Genomic DNA, 21,507 nt, shown 5'->3' with positions numbered 1-21,507 from the left:
TTTTCTTAATTTAGTAAATATATAAAAAATCCTGCTAAAATTATAACAATATTATTATTTTACTAAAATTTTGACTATGCTAAAATTTAATAAGCTTTATTTTAGCTAATCTAAACTGGCCCTAGATTATCCTTTCGGCTCGTCGACACTGTCCCCCTCCGCCATTCTGTCCAGTAGAAGTGGAAGGACGCTGGACTTTTTATCAGTCCTCGCTTCTGTTTGATCTGTCTTACCAACCGAAATGCCACGTACGATCAGCATGCATGTCTCAGTGCCAGCCGGTGCTGCCACGAACTAGTGTCTCCTCGGCACGCGATCTTATTTTAATAGCAGTGGTTTAGAACAGGCACACGTACGCATCCAAAGACGATCGCTGATTCGAATCCAACAACGTTTAGCTACCTGTCCGCATTATTTTTGCTACTCCTGAGATCGCGAGAATACGTCAGGAACTAGACATTCTTCGCTTCATGATCGCGAGTGACCGATCCCAACAAAAAGCTAACCGGATCGCTTCCGGGCCATTCTAAAGCTATTAATTAATTAATCAGATTGATGACGATTGTGCTATTGTGTACATCAGTCAGTTTCGACGATCCTTTACACCCGTTTTTTCACTTCTTCGTGACCTCCGCACGTTGTCAATCGTTTCCATGTGGTAGTTCTTTTGCTAGCCACGCCGCCAGGAATCGATCAAAGCAAAGCTTATGTGTATCATTCGCCCATTCCTCTGTAGAAGAATCAGGATAATGCACGGCTAGTGGCAATGTGGCGCTGATTTCTCAATACATTCCTTTTTCCTTTTTGACGAAAATTGCTGTGAGTATGATAAAGTTTGTACGATTTTGATACGATCCAATATGGTATGATCATCAATTGAACAACGAAAATATGTTGGACCCTATATTTGCCAAATGCAATGAGAGATTGAAAGGTACTCAATTGTAACAGATTTATCGTGAGTATAGCAGTGCTCCTTTTCGACTTGTCTCACAAACCACTGTTCTTCATGGCCTGTTGCCTATCAGTTTACGATGTTCTTAACGATCGCAACGTGTGGTTTGATGGGGAAAAGAGTAAAGATATATATATATATATATATATATATATATATATATATATATATATATATATATATATATATATATATATATATATATATATATATATATATATATATATATATATATATATATATGCCCTATCGTAGTGGTATCATATTTAGCTAGATGGTGATCTCTCATGTCATGCCATCGAATATTTACCATCAGACCCGAAAGCACGATTATTTTACCACCTAGTGTGCTACAGTACATTGCTTCGACCTGGGGATTGTGCTTTCCTTCCGTGCCAAGTTGATCTAACACTTGTGATATCCTTATGTAGCCGAACCAACTTTTTTTTGCCTTCGATCTTGATCTGTTGCAACTACTATTGCCTTTTCTTGATCTGTTCTCCGCGGCTTTAGGCTTGGTTTGATTTCAGCTTCTGCTTTCGATCTGAATCCCCGTCACTGAAAGAAAAGAACTCCCGGTTGATACACTCTCCAGTCTCTCTCACGGTCTCAAGTGTGCTGTTTTTTTGGAAATCGAAGGTTAACGGCAACCGAAAGGAAAACGATCACATGACTTCCGTGGCAGCATTACATACATGGATCAGAGAAAAGCGCCATGGAAGATGAAACCGAGACGGAAATTTGCTTAATGCTTACACACAGCTTACACACGTATAGGGTGCCACAAGATCAAGGATGCGCAACAGATAGCTTTAGGAGCATACGTGTAGCTGTCGGCCAATCTCGAAAGCAGCTGAGCAAAGCCACATGCATGGCACGCTTCCTTTCCGTGGGAACTAGCTAGCTTGTTTAGGGCCCAGCTTTTAGCCGTTTTAGCGCCTATTGGCTAGGCAGTTTCAGAGACATTTTACACTTTAAACTTTTACATGCAAAAAAAGTTGCAAGTGTTCTAAACGAAATCCTGTACGTTCTTGCTTGTAACAAGATCGAAAAAATCCATGCATTTCCCGTTTCCGAGCGTGGCAATCGGCATTGTTCTTGCCAAACTAGCACTACTTCTCTCTCAGGTTGTTGTTAGCTGGTAGTATTAATTTCTCTGATGATTTCTTTTTTTTTTTTATGATCACTCTCATGATTCTGTTCGATCAAAGTCGTAGTGGGATCATGGGCACACACTAACTAATTAGTCATCCACGGTGGTGAAGCATGTTATGCTTCGTTTCTCTTCGATTCCGCAAGCGAGTGTGCGTTGGCCGATCGATCGAAAAATTCGTCGATAGAGTTCATCTGTCACGTTGGCCCCCGCGTGCATGATGGATGCCTCACGAGGGGCCACATGGAACAGTGTCACGAACAATGCATGATTATTTCTTCAACTCTAATTAAGGTCGAGTAAAGTTCAAAAAAAAAAAAGGTCGAATAGATCCAGCGCATCAGTGTGGTAACGTACGGGAGGCGGCCCGGTACACCTGCTGATTCACCGGATTATTATGAGCCGCATTTGAAACTGCGCGATAAATTACACCCCAATTCAGAATTTTCGTTCGGGTTACCTCCGGTTATGTCGTTGCTGTGATTCCGGACACCCCAATTCGCCTACAGCGTTCGCGAAAAAAAACTATTTGAGCTAATATATCATTTATTCATTTCGATATTCAAATTTCAATTATGAAATTTATCATTTTTCACTCTTTTTGTCACTCATCTGATCATCAATGTTTGAAGTATTATTATCATAAAATTCGTTTTTGTTACATCGTTCACGTAACAAGATCAACCTACAAAGCCCACACACGGTATTTGGATAGCTTCTTCTGTAGGCTTTCCTATTCTTTATCCCTTCTCTTGCCATTTTTTAGATTCACTCCCGTAGTTAAGATTAGCTTTTTATAGTAATTACTAGTAACTTGGCATGCGCCATTGCCACCATAGCTTACCATGTTTAAAACAATGAAAAAAAATACAACTGTCATCAGAAATTTCTGAATTTGGCGACTCGTTCACTTTATGCCAAAAGAAACACTACCAAACTTTGGCAATTGCAAAAGTCGGGCAATAAAGGTTTGTTAGCAATTTTTTTTGATAAAGTTACTATAAACCTTGGGTTGAGTTTTGGCAAAATATTAGCTTGCCAAATTTTCACAACAAATCAAATAAATCTATAAATACATTTTTATTTGTTTAAGAGACACCAGTAATAGTCTATCACCACCCACCACTAATATCACGAAAGTAGATGGACAATTTATAGGGGATGTACAAATACATATTTAGAAGCAGTTATATGCAACTTGACATACAAATAAGAAATGATGCCAAATATTGGTCACAGCGAGAATATTTGGGACTCTATAGACGGTGGAATTCGTTTTTCTGAACGACTCGCAACAGGCATCACGAAGTTTAAATTGATAGAGAAAAAAAACTAAATTATGGTTAAATTTTGTTGCAATTAAAATATTTCAGCTTGTTTGGCCCACTAACCAGTGAGCAGCAGTGGCACATTCCAACAAAGAACACCTGGCTGTCCTGGCACAGGCCTCGTGTAAATCCAAAAAAATAAAAACCTTTTACGCAAAATCCAAAAATCTTTTTTGTGCCTTCTACGAATTCCTCGTTTCCCTTTTTTTTCGCTTGGTAACCGATCTCCGTGTCAAAAAAGAAAAAAAAAACAGGCCTTCTCCTCCCCCAAAAGCAACACAGGCACTCGCTCCTCTCCTACGCGGCCAAACTGCCTCTCTCTCTCTCTCCCTCCCCCCACCTCTCCGCAAGTGAAGCGGCGGCCGCGCAGTGCGCGTGGTGAGCTCTTCTAGGGTTTTCTCGTCGCCGGCTCGGTGTCATCTCTCCTGCGAGCTACCGCGGCGGACATGGAGTCCGCGTCGTCTTCATTAGCGACAAGCGGGCGGCGCCGCCGCAGCGGCGGCGGCGGCGGTAGCTGGGGCAGCATCGGCTCCGCCGCCGACCCGTTCGACATCCCGGCCAAGGGAGCTCCCGTCGAGCGTCTCAAAAAATGGCGGGTAAGCCGCACCCGCCGGCTCTCAGCTCTAGTTGCTGTTTTTTTTTCCCAGCTAGATTTTGATGTTATGCTTGCACAGCTCCGGTGATGTTGGTAGTGGATACTGGTGTTTTTTTTTTTGCGCAGATTTGGCTTCGCGATGAGCGGTTTTGGAGCAGTTTAGGGCTCGTTTGTAGTTCTTTTTTTAGCGAAACTCAGTTTAGTTTCTCTGAACCGGTTGAGTTTTGGTTGAGAATTTGAACCGCCGAGGCGGCTGCTTGTCTTCGAATACAGGTGTTTACGCTACGCGCAAGGTTGTCATTGTTCGCCTCCGATTTTTCGTGTTTAGACGAATTTTAAATTTGTCCGTGGTTTGAATTCGAACGTCTCGCTGGGTCGGTCATTTTTTTCCCCGGAAAATATGGAGTAATTATTTAAGGAAGACTTGGTGAGTGAGATATCATGTGCATGTGATCTGGCTTCCCGTGATTTTGTCTCGACATTGAGCGGAGATTGCATCTGTGGACGGTTCAGTGTTTCTCCTTTTTAATTTTTTTTTTACTTTTCTCCTTTTTAACGCTTTCACTTCAGATTAGATTTGGGAGTTTCTAGCTTCACTATCGTTTTGATGAGATATTACCCCATAATTTTCGACGAATTCGTTCATATGCCTCGTGAAAATTTCACTGTTCTGAGTGCGCGACGCATCAAGCTAGCTGCGTTTTTTTTCTTCGCATCGTCGATCCGATTTCCCGTGGGACCACTGATGAGTGCAAAAGCAACCAACACATCTGATCAGATTTGATTCTGAACACACACCTTTCCAGTAACGGACTAGGCCGTCAGATTTGTTCAACACGAATTTGTTCGGGCTTTCACTTGCTTTGTTCAACACGAATACTTTTGTATTGTTCTCTGCTTTTTAAGCGCCTGGACTTTCGTTAAATTTGGATCGCTTCTCTTGAGCTTTTCCACCTGTGGGCGCTTTAACATTTCCTAAGATGGATATGGTTTAGCTCTTTCTTTGTGATGAGAATGTTCTAGGGCGGCCACGCGGCTAATCGTAGCAAAGTTGAGCTGGTGGTATGTTGCTACTCTGTAGCCTACCCCTGTGCTTTCCGTCCTAAAAAACTAACCCAACTAGTCTAATCGGTGGGCCAATTGTTTATAAATCACAACTGTGTATGTACTTTGTTAAGTTATACTCCATGACTCCAAATACCCTCGGAAGGACGAAACAATCGTTATTATTCTTTAATGATGATTCCTCCAGATTTTCTGTGTCCTCTTTTAGTAACTATATCGGGGCCCTGTTGCATCTCATTCACGATATTTAATAAAGAGGTGGTGGAATTAGCTGGAGGTCTGGAGCGCTGGACATGTTTGAAACAAATGAATGTAGCTGGACTCGCCCCTGTTGGGTACCACCTTTGAGCATGCACACAAGTGGTTGCTTCGCAATTGAGTTTTCCGGGTGATTTTGTTTTGTTTCTTTATCCAACATCAAATATTAGTTGCCGATCTTTTGACATCTGCGCATTCTGTACTAAATATTGGCCTTGTTTGGATCCTCCGAGTTATTAAATAGCCCTCCGAAATCTTGCTATTTAGGAGTATTAAACGTAGATTACTGACAAAACCGATTCCATAACCCCTAGGCTATTTTGCGAGACGAATCTAATGATGTATATTAATTCATGATTAGCGGCTGATTACTGTAGCATCACTGTAGCAAATCATGGATTAATATACCTCGTTAGATTCATCTCGCAAAATAGTCGTCTCACAAAATAGCCTAGGGGTTATGGAATGGGTTTTGTCAATAATCTACGTTTAATACTCCTAAATAGCAAGATTCCGGAGGGCTATTTAATAGCCCTCCGGATCCAAACAGGGCCATTGTACTGCTGGCATAATCTTTGTATTTGTATATCGGGCTGGGTGTCGTATCCAAGGTTCTGAATACCGGTCCCACGGGAAATTAGTAAGCGGCTATTTAGCACTGATGTTTTAGCTGGTATTTGAATTCAGAATTTTGGACTCAACTTTTGCATTGCTGCTATGTAAAATTTCATAGATCCGGCATATGTAATACAATAATTTACCTAAACATGAACTTGCAAAAAAACAGTAGTTAAATTTTCAAATCCAAGTTCAGATTATATTTAATTTGTTTTTGGCAGTATGTCTTGTACTGGCTGCTGCTTCAGGGGTTGACGCAGGGATTTGCATACCTGAGTGTATCTATCTCTTCAGAGAACATGTCAAGATAGTTATATTCAGGTCCATAAAAAATGTAGATGTTATGCTTTCGTGCAAATAAGAGAGATGTGTGCTTTGCTGGTCACCATAAGCTGCTGGATCTTTTCTCTGCAGAGCATCATTTTAATTGTTTCTTCAATCAAGTTTTACGCTTACTGACTGGTATTTGGGTATTTTGTATCTAATTGTCCACCCTTCTTTCTATTGCAGCAAGCAGCTCTAGTACTCAATGCATCCAGGCGCTTTAGATACACATTGGACTTGAAAAGGGAGGAACAAAGGGAGGAAGTTATAAGCAAAATTCGTGCACAAGCTCACGTTGTCAGGGTGAATATCATTACTTTTTTTTTTGTTTTTTTTTCCCTTAGTTTCAGCTGATGTCTTGATTTCCTTCTTCAGGCTGCATTCCGCTTTAAAGAAGCAGGACAAGTCCACGTTCAGCAAAAGGAGGTGGCAGGTGTTATTTCTATTTCTACATATTCAATATTTGGTTCAGAGTTTTCATGTTCTGCACGATAATATATCAGAGTTTCGTGTAACTCGTTAAACTTTATTTTCTTGTCACTATGGTTGCCTGTGGTTTGCAATTGTCATATATCCTAAGTGGGACATCTATGTATGCTTTACTGGAGCGCAGTTGCTATATGATAGCGATAAGAATTTAGAGGGGAGAATTCCCTATATGCCATGCCAAATTAGCCTTGTCCCTTATATGCCACTGAAAATTGGCTCTTTCCCTCTATGCCACTAGTTTGAAATTGTCCACCCTCATATGCCACTGCCGTCACCCCTCCGGCTCATCACTGTTAATAGGATGTTAGAATGACATATTTGCCCTTACTAGTTGCTATAGAACCAGTTGTAACAATTAGGTGAAATTTGGCAAGATATTTGCATGACAAAGTAAAGTTGGTTGATATGTATATGTATGTTCATTTTAGTGCTAATATAGCTGTTGGATCTGAAAAATGAATTTTTGCATCACCACATACAGTACCATCACATATGAATTTCCAACAAAAGCATGAAAAATCCGATTTTCCACGTACAGTACCAATGTATCATCACATATGAATTTGTAACAAAAGCATGAAAAATCCAATTTTCCACCAAAAGCCACATAGCTGAAATAACATGGTCATGACATAAATGTTGAAATCAGCACATACAGTGCATCATCTCTCATCACAGATTTGCATACAACCCCAAAATGCATCACTACCATTAAGTGCCACATACAGTACCATCACATATGCATGTCTTGCAGTGCCATAGAAGTGCCATCTCACCACATACAGTACCATCACCATATACATGACTAAAATGCATCAGCACCATAGTACCAAAACGCTAGATTAACTGGAGTACTACATAAGTACCGTGCAACCAGAGATCACAGTACCAAAATATGTGAGCACATGTTTATTAAAAAGGATCCCTAATTAAAATTTAGAGATTTCTTTTTGCTCCTTGTACTCATGGCTGGACTATCAGGAGACACAGGAATGAAGTTGCCTTTTTGTTTGACTTGTGCCAAAGGCGTAGTAGCAGCGCTATCCTTTGTATTCTTCCTAGGAGCTATCTTGGCTTTAGCTTTGGTCTTTGTCTTAGCCTTGGCCTTAGAGTTCTCTCCAGGCGCTGCTAGTGGCATCAACACACTCAAAGGTTCAGGTTGGTTGGATCCTGTCACTGACCTTGATCTGACATTGACATAAATGGTAAAGGAAAATGTAAGCATACGAGGAAGTCATTATTGCAATGCTAGATGGAACTAATATACCTAACTGACCCTGATGAAGTATTACTGAGGTCCTGTCCTTTTTTCCCGGTTTGACAACTTTTGCTTGGTGGATATGTCATTGTTGCAGACAATATTGCATTTTGAGCAGAAGATGCACTAGGAACATGTACAATGCTAGTTTCAGCATGTGCATTACTAGACTTTTGCCTTTTTTTTGGAGGTCCCCTGCAAACGAGTAGTAGGTTGTATAACAGAATTTACAATGAGGGTAAACATAAAATATATCACATTATTATCAATTAAAAAGGTTACCTTTCAGCTAGCATTGCTTGGTAATCAGCAGGATCACCCTCTCTGCAACTATGCCAATGATGACCATAACCCTTACACAACGGGCACTTATGCTTGCCCTTGTTAACTCCTCCTGGGTTGCCCTTTTCACTACAACCTCTATATCTTGTCCTTTTTGGCCTGCCTGCCACCTTTTTGAGAACCGGTGGATGCAAGAAGTCATGGGTAGGATTGGGCCATTGAGATTTGTCAACCAAAGGAGGGATTACTTTTGAATAAGCCATTTGGAACCTACTAACAGAGTAGCACTCATCTACAAAATCCTCAAGTTTGCAGCCTCGGATGGATGTGATAAAAGCTATAGCATGTGTGCATGGTTTGCCTGAAACCTGCCACTCTCTACAGCTACATGTCCTATCTGTAAGATTGACAACAAACCTACCACCAGAACAAAAGAACAAACATGGTATACTTAGGAAGTGCACAAACTTGGCAATTAAGTTGCAATGAACATAAAAAAAACTAACCTGGGGCCACTTCCTCCCTTGCACTCCACCTCTGCTAATGCATCATCACTTCTTGTAACCTCATGGTTCAAACCCCTGCTCTTTTCATTCAATTCATTCATAATGTGTGGTAGTATATTCCCTTCTAGCTTTTTTGAAATTGATCTTCTCCTGTTCCACTTCACCATTAACTTGTGCCTAATCTTGTCCATGAAATCCACCAAGTGCAATCCTTTATGTGGCCTGATCCAGCTATTGAAACATTCAGCCAAATTATTTGTAACATAATCAACCTTGCATTGCCCAGAGAATTGGCTTCTAGTCCAAAGCCTAACATGGTTTTTCCTTAAATAAGCCATAGCCTCTGGCTTTGCTTCATCCATTTTCTCAATGTGCTTCTGGAAAAAATATGGATTATATGAGTATGCTGCAGGCCAGAGGTTATCATCAAACACCTTTCCATGAAACCTCTTTTTGAAATTATTCACCAAATGTAGCATGCATTCTCTATGTTCTACATCACGAAAAATGTCATGTACTGCAGTATCTACTCCTTTCCCTGCATCTGTACAAATTGTGAGACCTTCTGGATTACCAATAGCATCCCTAAGTCTTTCCATGAACCATTTCCAGTTTTCATTGGTCTCTGAGTCCATCACTCCAAAGGCTACTGGGTGCATCCAGTTATGCCCATCAACAGCACAAGCAGTTGCTAGCTGTCCCTTGAACTTGCCGGTCAAAAAAGTGCTATCTATTGCTACATATGGCCTGCAACCATCTTGAAAACCATCTATGCAAGGTTTTAGTGCAAAGAATAGTCTTCTGAATCTCAACTTATTCAGCACTGTGTGGTGATCAATTACAACAAGGCTTCCAGGGCATTCTCTTTCAATTATTGCCTTGTAACTGTACAATTTGTCAAAACTGTCCTCCCATTTACCATACAACTTTTCAAGAGCCAATTCCTTCCCAGCATATACCCTCTTGTAGTTAATCAGAACTTTGTGAGTTTCAAGGATCCTTCTTTGCAATTCTTTTGCTCCCACGGTTGCATCCTCTAACAACCAATCCTTAACCTTTTCACATATCCAAGCCTTACTTGCAGGTTTAATCTTTTCACTTCTTCTTGCACTTGAACAAGAGTGAGGCACACTATTGGTCTTCACCTGTCAAAACAACAAAGGAACAAAAACATTGTTTCATTAGCAACTGCAAAACTATGAAACCTGTTGAAAAAACAATAGAAATTAAGTTATAACCTGCATTGTAACACCGTCTTGCATAGTTGAGGCATGAATTCTCCACCCACATCCCTCAGCAGCACACTTGGCAATGAACCTCCCTGGGTCAGTCTTAACAATGTTATACTCGAATTCATGTTTAATAGCATGCTGAGCTATTGCCAATCTGAATTGCACAATGTTTTCATACACACTATTTTCTGTCATCGGTGGATCATTACTATCATATGCCACCTCTGGATCTTTAACAGGAATAGCATCTTCGCCCACCCACTCCTCCTCCCCTTCCTCCTCCTCCTCCCCCTCCTCCACCCACTCCTCATCCCCTTCCTCCTCCTCCCCCTCCTCCTCCCCCCCCTCCTCTACCTCAACCTCAACCTCATCCCTTTCCTCACTGTCCACCTCAGGCACATCAGTAGGCTCTTTCTCTTGCCCAGCATTAGTGACAGCCACAACAATTTCATCATCTGAATACATATCCTCATCGTCAACACCGACATGTTCATTTTGTTCAAATAAATTTTCCAAGTACATATCAACAACTGGCTGTGTGCTGCTGCTAGGCTGAGATATAGTAGCCTGAGATGGCACTGCAAGAGATGGAGTACATGGCACCTCATGTATATTAACTGCATTAGGTTCTGCCCCACTAACTACCTTTTTAGGTGTTGGCCAATCAGCAAGTGGCAGAACTACAGCTTGCTCATTGTTCTTATGAATTTGAATCAACATAGATATTTCCTTGCTAGTCATATTCTTGTCAAACATTTCTAGCATTGACTGGTCTGAGCATACTTGAGGGCAGTTTCTGTTTACTGGATCAAAATAGTTCATTGTTACAAATTCATTCACCCCCCATGGGTACTTCTCTCTAATGTGATCAATAAAATCCTTGAAGTTTGTTCTGTCGCTATCTATCACTTCCTCTGTTCTAAATGTAAAGTTTTCTCTACTTTGGTGCCCATGGAGCCAGATTTTCAACAGATATGCTGTACCAGGATCCATCCTATCCAAAATGCATGCCAAAAAAATAAGTGCATCCTACCATGTATGCAACAAAAATCATTGCCAAACGGGAGGGGGAAAATGGACACATACCCTTCAGGCACCCAAGATTGGGGAGGCGATTTGCTTGCTTGAGCCTTCATCTTTCGCTGTTGTCTTGGTCGCAGCCACCACCTCAAGCCGCAGCAGTAGCCGCCACCGCGGGAGCTGCCGCGGGAGCCGCAGTAGCCGTCCGCGCGGGCGCCACAGCTTTGAGGAGCAGCAGCAGCAGCCGCCGTGGCTGCCGCAGCCACCACCTCAAGCCGCAGTAGCTGCCGCCGCCGCCTCAATCAGCACCAGCCGCCGCCGCCGCTGCCTCAAGCAACAGCAGCAGCCATAGCCGCCGCCTCAGTCTGCACCAGCCGCCGCCGCCACCTCAAGCAGCAGCTGCAGCCGTAGCCGCCGCCACAACCTCAAGCAGCAGAAGCAACCGCCGCCGCCACCTCCTCAAGCAGCAGCAGCCGCCGCCACGGGAACCGCAGCCACCGCCGCCGCCACCACCTCGCGCAGCAGCAGCAGCCGCCACGGGAACCGCAGCCACCGCCGCCACCACCACGTGAGCCCTTGCCGTTGCCCTAGCCACCTCGCCGCCGCCGCCGCCATCGCCCATCGATACGATTTGGGGATAGCTAGGGTTTGGCGATAGCTAGCTGCTGCAGTTTGGGGATGGCTGGTGCGGGAGTTCGGTTAGTTTGGGCCATATCCTCAACTTGGGCCAAAGGGCATTTTTGCCATTTATGCAAAAAACTGACAACTAACCCCATCCTATTAACAGTGATGAGCCGGAGGGGTGACGGCAGTGGCATATGAGGGTGGACAATTTCAAACTAGTGGCATAGAGGGAAAGAGCCAATTTTCAGTGGCATATAAGGGACAAGGCTAATTTGGCATGGCATATAGGGAATTCTCCCAATTTAGAGTACATCCATGGAAGGGTTGTATGTTTTGTTCTCGCTGTTACTCAATGTTTGCTACAATATCGACTTTGCAGCACCGCCAGTTGATGGTGCACTGGGCTTTGGTATCAAAGAAGACCAACTTACTGCATTGACCAGAGATCACAATTACTCTGCTCTACAACAGTATGGAGGGGTGAGTATTTCTTGTGCCATTGTCCTTACATGTATGTGCAAAACAGGTTACACCTTGTGACTTCATCCACAGATTTCTGGGGTAGCGCGCATGCTAAAGACAGACACAGAGAAGGGGATTAGTGGAGATGATTCAGATTTGACTGCAAGACGAAATGCATTTGGATCGAATACATACCCTCGTAAGAAAGGAAGAAGCTTCCTGGTATGCTGACTGCTGAGAATTCTTTAATATTTGTTTGGCATTTTTTTTCCCTTTTTGATGCTCATTCTTGGTGTACTGACACTTCTGTTTAGGCTTTCTTATGGGATGCTTGTAAAGATTTGACACTTATCATTCTCATGGTTGCTGCAGCAGTATCACTTGCTTTGGGCATAACAACAGAGGTAGGATTTCATTACTCACTTCTTTGCTTCCTGAATTGACCAAATATCATCTCTTACTGTCTCACTGACTTGTTTGCCCCCTATTGTTATTATTATTTGCCTGGTGTCATTAACCACTAAATTTAGTCCAGTTTCATCCAGCATTTGTATATTTGCAAGTCTAGCTGCCATCCTGTTTCTTTTCCCTTTGATGTTTGCTTGGCCATTTGCCACTTACTGTATATCGCTGTTTTTTTTTTTGGTTTATAGCTATAACTTTCATTATTTTTGGAGTTAATTAACTCCTTTTTTGTGTGTAGGGGATAAAAGAAGGCTGGTATGATGGAGCAAGCATTGCTTTTGCTGTTCTCCTAGTTGTTGTTGTTACAGGTATGTAATTAGTTAGATCAATCATCTTACCTGATTATTTCTATGGTCGATTAATATGTTAATCCACTTTTAGAAGGTTTATCTGTTGCATTACTGTCAGTAATGTCTCACCTACTGGCATAAAGTAGGGAATGCCAAACCCTATGTGTAGTGCTTTAGACTTGTCCAGCCAACTCAAATAAATGTGTCCTGAAACTTTTTGTAGTTACTTGCGATCTATTGAAATCTATTTGCTTCTAACGTTTGCCATTTGTTTCAGCAACTAGCGATTACAAGCAATCCTTACAGTTTCAAAATCTTAATGAGGAAAAGCAGAACATCAAATTGGAGGTTGTTAAATTCCAGATACTTTTAATCAGTACTTCTTTTGTTTCTTAATTCACACCTGACAATTTTTCTTTCAGGTGGTTAGAGGTGGAAGGCGAATCTCGGTATCCATTTATGATTTGGTTGCTGGTGATGTTGTGCCACTTAAAATTGGTGACCAGGTGCATAGTCTATCGAGCTTGTCATTTGAACCATTTGTTTGCCAATATAAATTGTGGATAATTATAATTTGTTTGCCAGGTCCCCGCTGATGGGATCCTTATCAGTGGTCACTCCCTTTCCGTAGATGAATCCAGCATGACTGGAGAGAGTAAAATTGTGAGTTCCTTGGTTAATTTGGAACTAATATGGTTTAGATGTTAAGCTCACACTGCAAAGTTTTGGTTAATTGAAGGTTCACAAAGATCAGAAATCACCATTCCTAATGTCTGGTTGTAAAGTTGCTGACGGGTATGGCACTATGCTGGTGAGTTTTCTGTTTACTGTCTGCGTACTCAATGCCTCAATGGAGGGGATGCACAGCTACTTTCACCTTCTAAATATATGTACATTATGAAGTAGTAAAATTGTAGTAGCATCAACATTGATTACTGATGAGTTATATGGTTTTACAATTTGATCCATCTCAAATATACATAAATTCTTGAATGCTCAGGTAACCGCAGTTGGCATTAACACTGAATGGGGACTGCTAATGGCAAGCATTTCTGAAGATTCTGGTGAAGAAACACCTTTGCAGGTTTGATTTTGTAACTTGTTGACTTTTGCACGAGTTCATGAGTTGACATGGATTTATTGTTCTGGAGTAGGTTCGCTTGAACGGTGTTGCCACCTTCATTGGAATGGTTGGACTTTCTGTTGCTCTCGCCGTTCTTGTTGTCCTTCTGGCCAGGTAGAGTTTGTTTATATTTGTTTTAACAAAATGTCTATTTATTTATATGTGTCGCTTTGTTTTCCTGTAGGTACTTCACTGGGCATACCTACAACCCTGATGGGTCAGTGCAATATGTGAAAGGAAAAATGGGTGTAGGCCAGACAATACGAGGAATAGTGGGAATATTTACAGTGGCGGTAGGTGTAGACTCTATTGTACATGTCTGATGCTTTGGTGTTTCCATTTTCTGTTATCTTACCAACTTGAGATGTAACTAGGTAACGATTGTTGTCGTGGCTGTTCCTGAAGGGTTACCATTGGCCGTCACGTTGACGTAAGTGTGATTTGATAATGTATTTTACTTTGCACCCTTATCAGCAACCTAATACCAGTACTTATCTGTGTCAGTCTTGCCTTCTCTATGCGCAAGATGATGAGGGACAAAGCTCTGGTATGCTCGCTTGTTGGTATTGTGCTTGCTTGTTATTCCTGCAAAATGCATTCTCTTGAGTGGGTTAATGCTTATAGGTCAGGAGGCTCTCTGCATGTGAAACTATGGGTTCAGCCACAACAATTTGCAGCGACAAGACAGGAACGCTGACTTTGAATCAGGTTGGGTGCTGTTGTCATATTCTCAATGTTGTGCACTTCGATGGATACAAAGATGATCCATGATTCCAGAAATTTGCTCAGCCATGACTTATTCCCTATTTCTTGTCAATTTTAAGATGACTGTTGTGGAGGCTTACTTTGGTGGAAAGAAAATGGATCCTCCAGATAATGTTCAGGTGTTATCTGCTTCAATCTCATCATTGATTGTCGAAGGAATTGCTCAGAATACGTCTGGAAGCATATTTGAGCCCGAGGTTACACTATACTTTTATAGCACTTCTGCATTTGTTTGTCTGTGCATCTTGTTGCATTCCATTTGCCCCTCTTGCTCTAATTCCTGTTGGTGTTCACCCGATCATCCCAACTTTGTGGTTATGTAACAAGAACCTTTTACTGTCCATGAGACCAAACACTTGTTTTCTGTCATGTTCTCGATTAAATTGGTGACTAGTGGCTTAAATTCAATTACCTCTGCAGAATGGTCAAGATCCAGAGGTGACTGGATCACCGACTGAAAAGGCTATACTGTCTTGGGGGCTGAAGGTACATATACAATCCTATTTTAGTAGCTGAAGCACAGATTCTAGATTTTTTGTATGCCTTCTGTTTGGTGACCATGCTCTTTATATTTCCACAGCTTGGCATGAGATTCAATGACACAAGAACAAAGTCCTCTATTCTTCATGTTTTCCCATTCAACTCAGAGAAAAAAAGAGGCGGGGTTGCAGTGCATCTGGTAATTCATAATATGTGCAACTTTGACAGACCCCTCCCCCTATTTTTTTCTTATTGTGTATGGTACATTACCATGTATAATGGCATGCCTAGTCAACTATTGACAATTATGTTGTCCTAGTTAGTTAAATTGTTGACATTTTGGTAACAGTACCCCTTTTTGCAGCATACTTTCTTATCCACATTTTCATGTTTGTTTTACCTAGTATATCTCTGTCAAGTTTATATATCTAATTATTACCTGGAATTACGCCCAAGCATTTGCATTCTTGCATTGAAGGCTCGAAAAAATTTCACAGAAGTTTGACCATAAGCAGATATAAATGTTCTGTTAGCTTGTCAGTATGTTTTGTTTGATTCACTCCATTACTTTTCTCTGTTCATTTCAAGATTTATTAATGCTCTTCTTTATATTTCTGGAGGGTGGCTCTGAGTCTGAGGTACACATACACTGGAAGGGAGCTGCAGAAATTATTTTGGATTCATGCAAAAGCTGGCTTGCTGCAGATGGTTCAAAGCATTCAATGACACCTGAGAAAGTAATATCCATTCAATCTTTTGTAATTCACTAATTTTCATATTATTGTTTTGTTGGTGACAATTAGTTGCTTCAGATTAGTGAATTCAAGAAATTCATAGAAGATATGGCTGCTTCAAGCCTCCGGTGTGTTGCCTTTGCTTATAGAACATATGAGATGGGTGATGTCCCAAGAGAGGACCAGAGGGCTGATTGGATATTGCCTGAAGATGACTTGATTATGCTTGGCATAGTTGGGATAAAGGTTAGTTGCGAATGTACATTTTACTCTGCAGTTGAAGTAATTATTTTGGTAGTTGCTCCTTCCATTTCTCCTGCATGAGCTGTATTGCAATTCCTCGTATACTCACTGCATAACTCTGATTAGTGTGCCGTTTCTTTGTCTCCTATGACTGCATGCTTCATGGTTTTTCTGTTCCCTGTAGCCAATTTGTCAAATAATACACTGTCAGTATTGGGTTGGATAGCTATTAGTAGTCAGAGCTCACAAGTACAGGTGCAAACGGCAACCATGAACCCTTTGAATAAGTGCTACACCGCGACCACTTAGAAGTTTTACTTGTTCTGACAGCACCATACTGTGATACTACTCTGTAATTACTAATTGCATTTATGATTGCCATCTTGTTTTTTGATTGAATACACGGGATGGATTACAACTAGCTGTAGGGAGTTAAATTTCCAGACATGCGTTTTTATGCCAAACAGTCACTGACCAGAGTCCTGGGAAACAGCACAACATGCAGCTGACCCAAGGGATAAACCATGAAACACTACTGATGGCTCAACATGAAGCACTTGAGTAATCTGCTCGAGGTTTCAGAGAATTTGTGCTTGCAGCTGTCACACACACACAGCCGTCTACCTAACTCAATCTTGTACTGGATAATGACAATCTGTTAATAACAGATCTTTCAGACTACTTTAGCATGCTACCAATTGTGCCATGTGCTGGAAACTAGCAAAACTTGTAGAACTGCTATAATTTGCAAGTACTTGCTGATTGGTTTGTTTGATTGCTTCACAGGATCCTTGCCGCCCGGGTGTTAAAGATTCTGTTCGCTTATGTGCAGCAGCTGGCATTAAGGTAATGTTGCATTGTGGTAATCCTGCTCTGTGAGTCAGCGGTAAAACGTAGAAGAGATGTGTTACTTAACTTTGCTTCTTCAGGGGATGTTAGCTATAAATCTGATAAGTTACATTCCATTTCTTTTTGGATTGTTAGGTCCGCATGGTTACTGGAGACAACCTTCAAACTGCCAGAGCCATTGCCTTGGAGTGTGGAATTTTATCTGATCCCAATGTGTCAGAGCCAGTCATTATTGAAGGAAAGGCTTTTCGTGCACTGTCAGATTTAGAAAGGGAAGAAGCTGCAGAAAAGATTTCGGTATGACTGTTTTTCCTACATTTCTGTACCCTCCGTTGTTAACACCGTATTTTTAAACTGCTGCAAGCATATAATGTAGTAGTAGCTACAAAATACCCTGAAATGTTGCTCTATCAACACCCAACTTTCTGATAACTGGTAAGCTATTGTCTCTTGCTAACCTTTCTCATTTTCCATGATCATGGACAATGAATTTGGAAGGAGATGTATGACATGACAAACAAGATAAGTTGCCATGAGTAATGCGGATGATTTGCATGAGCTGTGTCGAATAAAGGACACATTTCTAATTTGCCTGCGTTGATAATAAATAGTGGGTTGAGGAACTGAACCTAGCTTAGTTGGTTGATGTTGTGGTGTATGTTTAGACCACCCAAGTTCGAATCCTCCTAGGTTGATCCCATTTTCTTAAATAAACAGCGGGTTGTGTGCATTGTTTACAATGTAGCAGCTTCTTTTTTCTAAAGGTAATCCATAGGAGAGGCTTCTCCTATGTATACATTTACAGACGAGTAGAAACAATATGTACAAAGATTATGCACAGACCTTGGTTCATTTTGGAAAAAGTTGGCACATGTTCACATGCAGGCTAAGGCTCTTGATAACGTAACATTAGACCCTCCTGGTCCTGTACTTTTTGACTTGTATCATTGTCTTTCTGAGGAATAAACATATCCAATCACCTTATCCAACTAATTATAACATAACTCTCCAAATCATATTGAACTATTAATTTGTTGGAGAGAATATGTTTGTTGTGCTATGCTTGTGCATACAGCAATAGTCTGTTCTCTTGAATAGATGCATTCAAGTGCCTAGTTTATACCAGGTCGCTTTTTGTTCAGTATATGTTGTCTATCTTCACCTCGACAATTAAATATACCCTATGTAAATGGTTACAGGTGATGGGGAGGTCTTCACCAAATGACAAGCTTTTACTTGTTAAAGCATTAAGAAAAAGAGGTCATGTTGTTGCTGTGACTGGAGATGGCACAAATGATGCCCCAGCTTTGCATGAGGTTTATCTCTCAACAAATGTTCCATCATGTTTTGAAAGAAACAATCTTCATGTTCAACAACCATAATCCAGTCTTTCTTATGCAATGCTGAACTTAATAGGCAGATATAGGTCTCTCCATGGGCATCCAGGGAACTGAAGTTGCTAAGGAGAGTTCTGATATTATCATCTTGGATGACAATTTTGCATCGGTCGTGAGGGTATGTCCACTGTGTTCTGTTATTGGCCTTCCATGACTGCAACTTATAGTATTCTTTTCTCTCGCTTTTAGGTTGTCAGATGGGGTCGCTCGGTTTATGCAAACATTCAGAAATTTATACAGTTTCAGTTAACCGTCAACGTTGCAGCCTTGATTATTAACGTTGTTGCTGCTGTCAGTTCTGGGAATGTTCCCCTGAACGCTGTTCAGGTTTGAGCTCATACTCTGTTTGTTACTGATAGATAACACGGGAAGTTATGGTTAATACTCTCTCTCTTTTGCTTGGGCTTTTTGGCTGGCAGCTACTGTGGGTTAACCTAATCATGGATACTCTGGGTGCTCTTGCACTGGCGACAGAACCACCTACTGACCATCTTATGCAGAGACCACCAGTTGGCAGAAGGTTTGTTCTCTGTGTTTTTGCTGTTAAACTGTCTTGCTTGGTTTCTGGAGATAATTTTTTTGAGATTTAACAGGACCTGATCGAAATGAATATTGAGCTCTTGGCCTAATGTCCTGAACTAATTTACACAAACAACTGTTTAATCTCATGTAGACCAGGAAATATGAGATTTTTATAAGGCTGTTTGATCATGATTTTATGTCATTATCATACTCAGTTGATCTAATCTAAGCTGTATAATCATGTCTAGTTCATACTACCTCTGTTTTTTAATAGATGGTGCTGTTGACTTTTTGGTAGTACTGTACTGTTAGCTGTGTGATACTTTATATGTCCATTTGTGCCAGGAATTGCTAATACCTTTCAATGTGCAATTCAAACAGAGTTTTTTGTTTCTGCATGCTGAAGCTGTCCTAACCTTGTTACCTTGTTTTCAGGGAACCCTTGATAACAAATGTCATGTGGAGAAACTTAATCATAATGGTATGGTACTGTTGTGTATTCCAATTTGAATTTAAATATCTCAACCACTTTCAATTGACCATCTGTTCTTCCTTCAGGCTCTGTTTCAAGTTATAGTCCTCCTTACTCTCAACTTTAGGGGCACAAGCCTTTTGCAGCTAAAAAACGACAACCAGGCACATGCAGACAAAGTCAAAAATACCTTCATATTCAATACATTTGTTCTCTGTCAGGTGAGTTACCACTGTTTTACTATTTCTCTTTTAACCACCCCCCTCCCCCGCCCCCCGGTTTCCTCATGTAGCTTACATCCATTTATATCAATGAAATGGTCTACCTTCTCACGTAAAAAAAAACATAATACTTTCATCCTCAGGTATTCAATGAATTCAATGCTAGGAAGCCCGATGAGCTGAACATATTCAAGGGCATTACTGGGAACCGTCTCTTTATGGCCATTGTTGCCATAACAGTTGTACTGCAGGTAGAAAACCCACCGTAATAATTCCTCCTTACTATGTCTGTTACTGGGCCCTATAGCTGTTTATATGGAGCTGAATTGATCTAGATCTCTTATTGGCTTCACATCTGTTAATGTGCAGGCGCTTATTGTTGAGTTCCTTGGCAAGTTTACATCGACAACCAGACTCACCTGGCAGTTGTGGTTGGTGTCAATAGGGCTCGCCTTTTTTAGGTAATCTCGCTCGCTCGTGTGAAAGAAAAGGCAGATCTTGGTATAGTTGTAACATCTGCCTTCTGGAACTATGAAAATCATGTTGTCTCAACTATTTTTCTCAGATTTGTTCTCGTAGAGTGTTGAACTGTACTTCACTACCTGGTTGATCTCCTTTATGCAGCTGGCCGTTGGCATTTGTGGGAAAGCTTATCCCTGTCCCAGAGAGACCATTAGGAGATTTCTTTGCATGTTGCTGCCCAGGAAGTAAACAAGGTAAGCAACCGCATTAGGGCATTTCTGTATTTGTGTTTGACACTAAAACATAGTGCACTTTCTTGCGGAGGCACAGTACCGAAGTGAAATTTTACAGTAGTAATTGTTGCTAGTAGAACTTCAAATCTAAAAAAAAAATTAGGACAACCAAGAAGGCGCTTGGTTATCAAATAATTATAAGAAATTATGAGCGTGTTGAGAATTGAATATAAAACCTTGGAGTTGAAACCACACCCCTTGCCCATGCACTATCATGGGCATCTCAATAGAACTTCAAATCTAACTGTTGGTTTCCGAGGTTTCTGTCTAGGTGTTCTATTTTGACCACTTTTAATATCCTCCTGTTCCACATCCGTCACACGTGACTCCATTTGGTGCAGCTGCTGATGCCAAGGGTGATGACGCTGATCACAGCGATGTATGAAGCTACGGATCAGAGGGAAACTTGTGCCAAGGTTTACTTTTAACATCATTAAGGTGTAATTAACTGTTATCAGGATTGTACATACACTAGGCTTCACATGGATAGGTCTCATTACCTTTGGAAAATTGTGGCACTATTAACCATGCGTTCAGATACTTGATGGGGCAAGGTGTGATTTTGCGGCAGAGCTGCTGCAGGGAGATTTCTAATGGCGTTTTATTAGCGTATTGGAGAAAAGATTTTGGATACTTATTTGAGCTTACTTCACTTTAACGTTGCTCCAGTTTTACCTCTTGGAGTTAGAGCCTATGCAGATATATGTAGTAGCTCGCAGTTTTATGTGGACAACGGAGCGAGAAGAAATCTCCGTATCTGAGTGCGTTGTTCCTTTCTGTGGTGATTTCAGAAGCTTCCATGTTACAGTATTAATGGCAGCCGCTCTAGTCTCTAGTGATTTATTTCGTTTGGCTCCATTTGGATGCCTTCATTTCATACGTATCTGCCTGTTGCGACCTATCGGGGCCATATGCGTCTGAAAATTCGTTTCGACTAGCAGCCTTGCAGGTGCGTCCAGCAACCGAGCGCATTTCAGACGGTTCGGGATTTTTCTGCTGTTTTCTGTTGGAGGCGGGTCCTC

The 21,507-nt window shown here is 41.3% G+C and overlaps 1 protein-coding gene and 1 long non-coding RNA gene across 2 annotated transcripts; one reads left to right on the top strand and one right to left on the bottom strand.

Annotated features, from left to right (window-relative positions):
• The first annotated feature begins 3,718 nt into the window (after nucleotides 1-3,718).
• Nucleotides 3,719-21,241, top strand: LOC127769411 (calcium-transporting ATPase 5, plasma membrane-type). The gene is made up of 34 exons (XM_052294998.1): nucleotides 3,719-4,032; nucleotides 6,483-6,599; nucleotides 6,672-6,729; nucleotides 12,087-12,187; nucleotides 12,260-12,391; nucleotides 12,484-12,573; nucleotides 12,873-12,942; nucleotides 13,202-13,272; nucleotides 13,347-13,430; nucleotides 13,510-13,587; nucleotides 13,664-13,735; nucleotides 13,925-14,008; nucleotides 14,079-14,161; nucleotides 14,232-14,340; nucleotides 14,422-14,477; nucleotides 14,552-14,594; nucleotides 14,672-14,755; nucleotides 14,872-15,009; nucleotides 15,233-15,298; nucleotides 15,393-15,491; nucleotides 15,913-16,029; nucleotides 16,105-16,272; nucleotides 17,056-17,115; nucleotides 17,254-17,415; nucleotides 18,318-18,434; nucleotides 18,535-18,633; nucleotides 18,705-18,842; nucleotides 18,935-19,035; nucleotides 19,473-19,518; nucleotides 19,596-19,730; nucleotides 19,874-19,981; nucleotides 20,100-20,191; nucleotides 20,355-20,446; nucleotides 20,827-21,241. Exons 1-34 carry the CDS (start codon nucleotides 3,883-3,885, stop codon nucleotides 20,868-20,870), a joined length of 3,264 nt encoding a protein of 1,087 aa, XP_052150958.1. The 5' UTR covers nucleotides 3,719-3,882; the 3' UTR covers nucleotides 20,871-21,241.
• Nucleotides 9,932-11,770, bottom strand: LOC127769412 (uncharacterized). The gene is made up of 3 exons (XR_008016785.1): nucleotides 11,150-11,770; nucleotides 10,070-10,152; nucleotides 9,932-9,976 (listed from the first exon to the last, which is right to left on the bottom strand). It is a non-coding gene; the product is annotated as an uncharacterized LOC127769412 (long non-coding RNA).
• Nucleotides 21,242-21,507: the final 266 nt, after the last annotated feature.

Source organism: Oryza glaberrima, chromosome 4 (genome assembly GCF_000147395.1).
Source record: "Oryza glaberrima chromosome 4, OglaRS2, whole genome shotgun sequence".
Taxonomy (NCBI): Eukaryota; Viridiplantae; Streptophyta; class Magnoliopsida; order Poales; family Poaceae; genus Oryza; species Oryza glaberrima.
The sequence above is the reverse complement of the archived record's forward strand: the minus strand, read 5'-3'. Positions and strand labels throughout refer to the sequence as shown.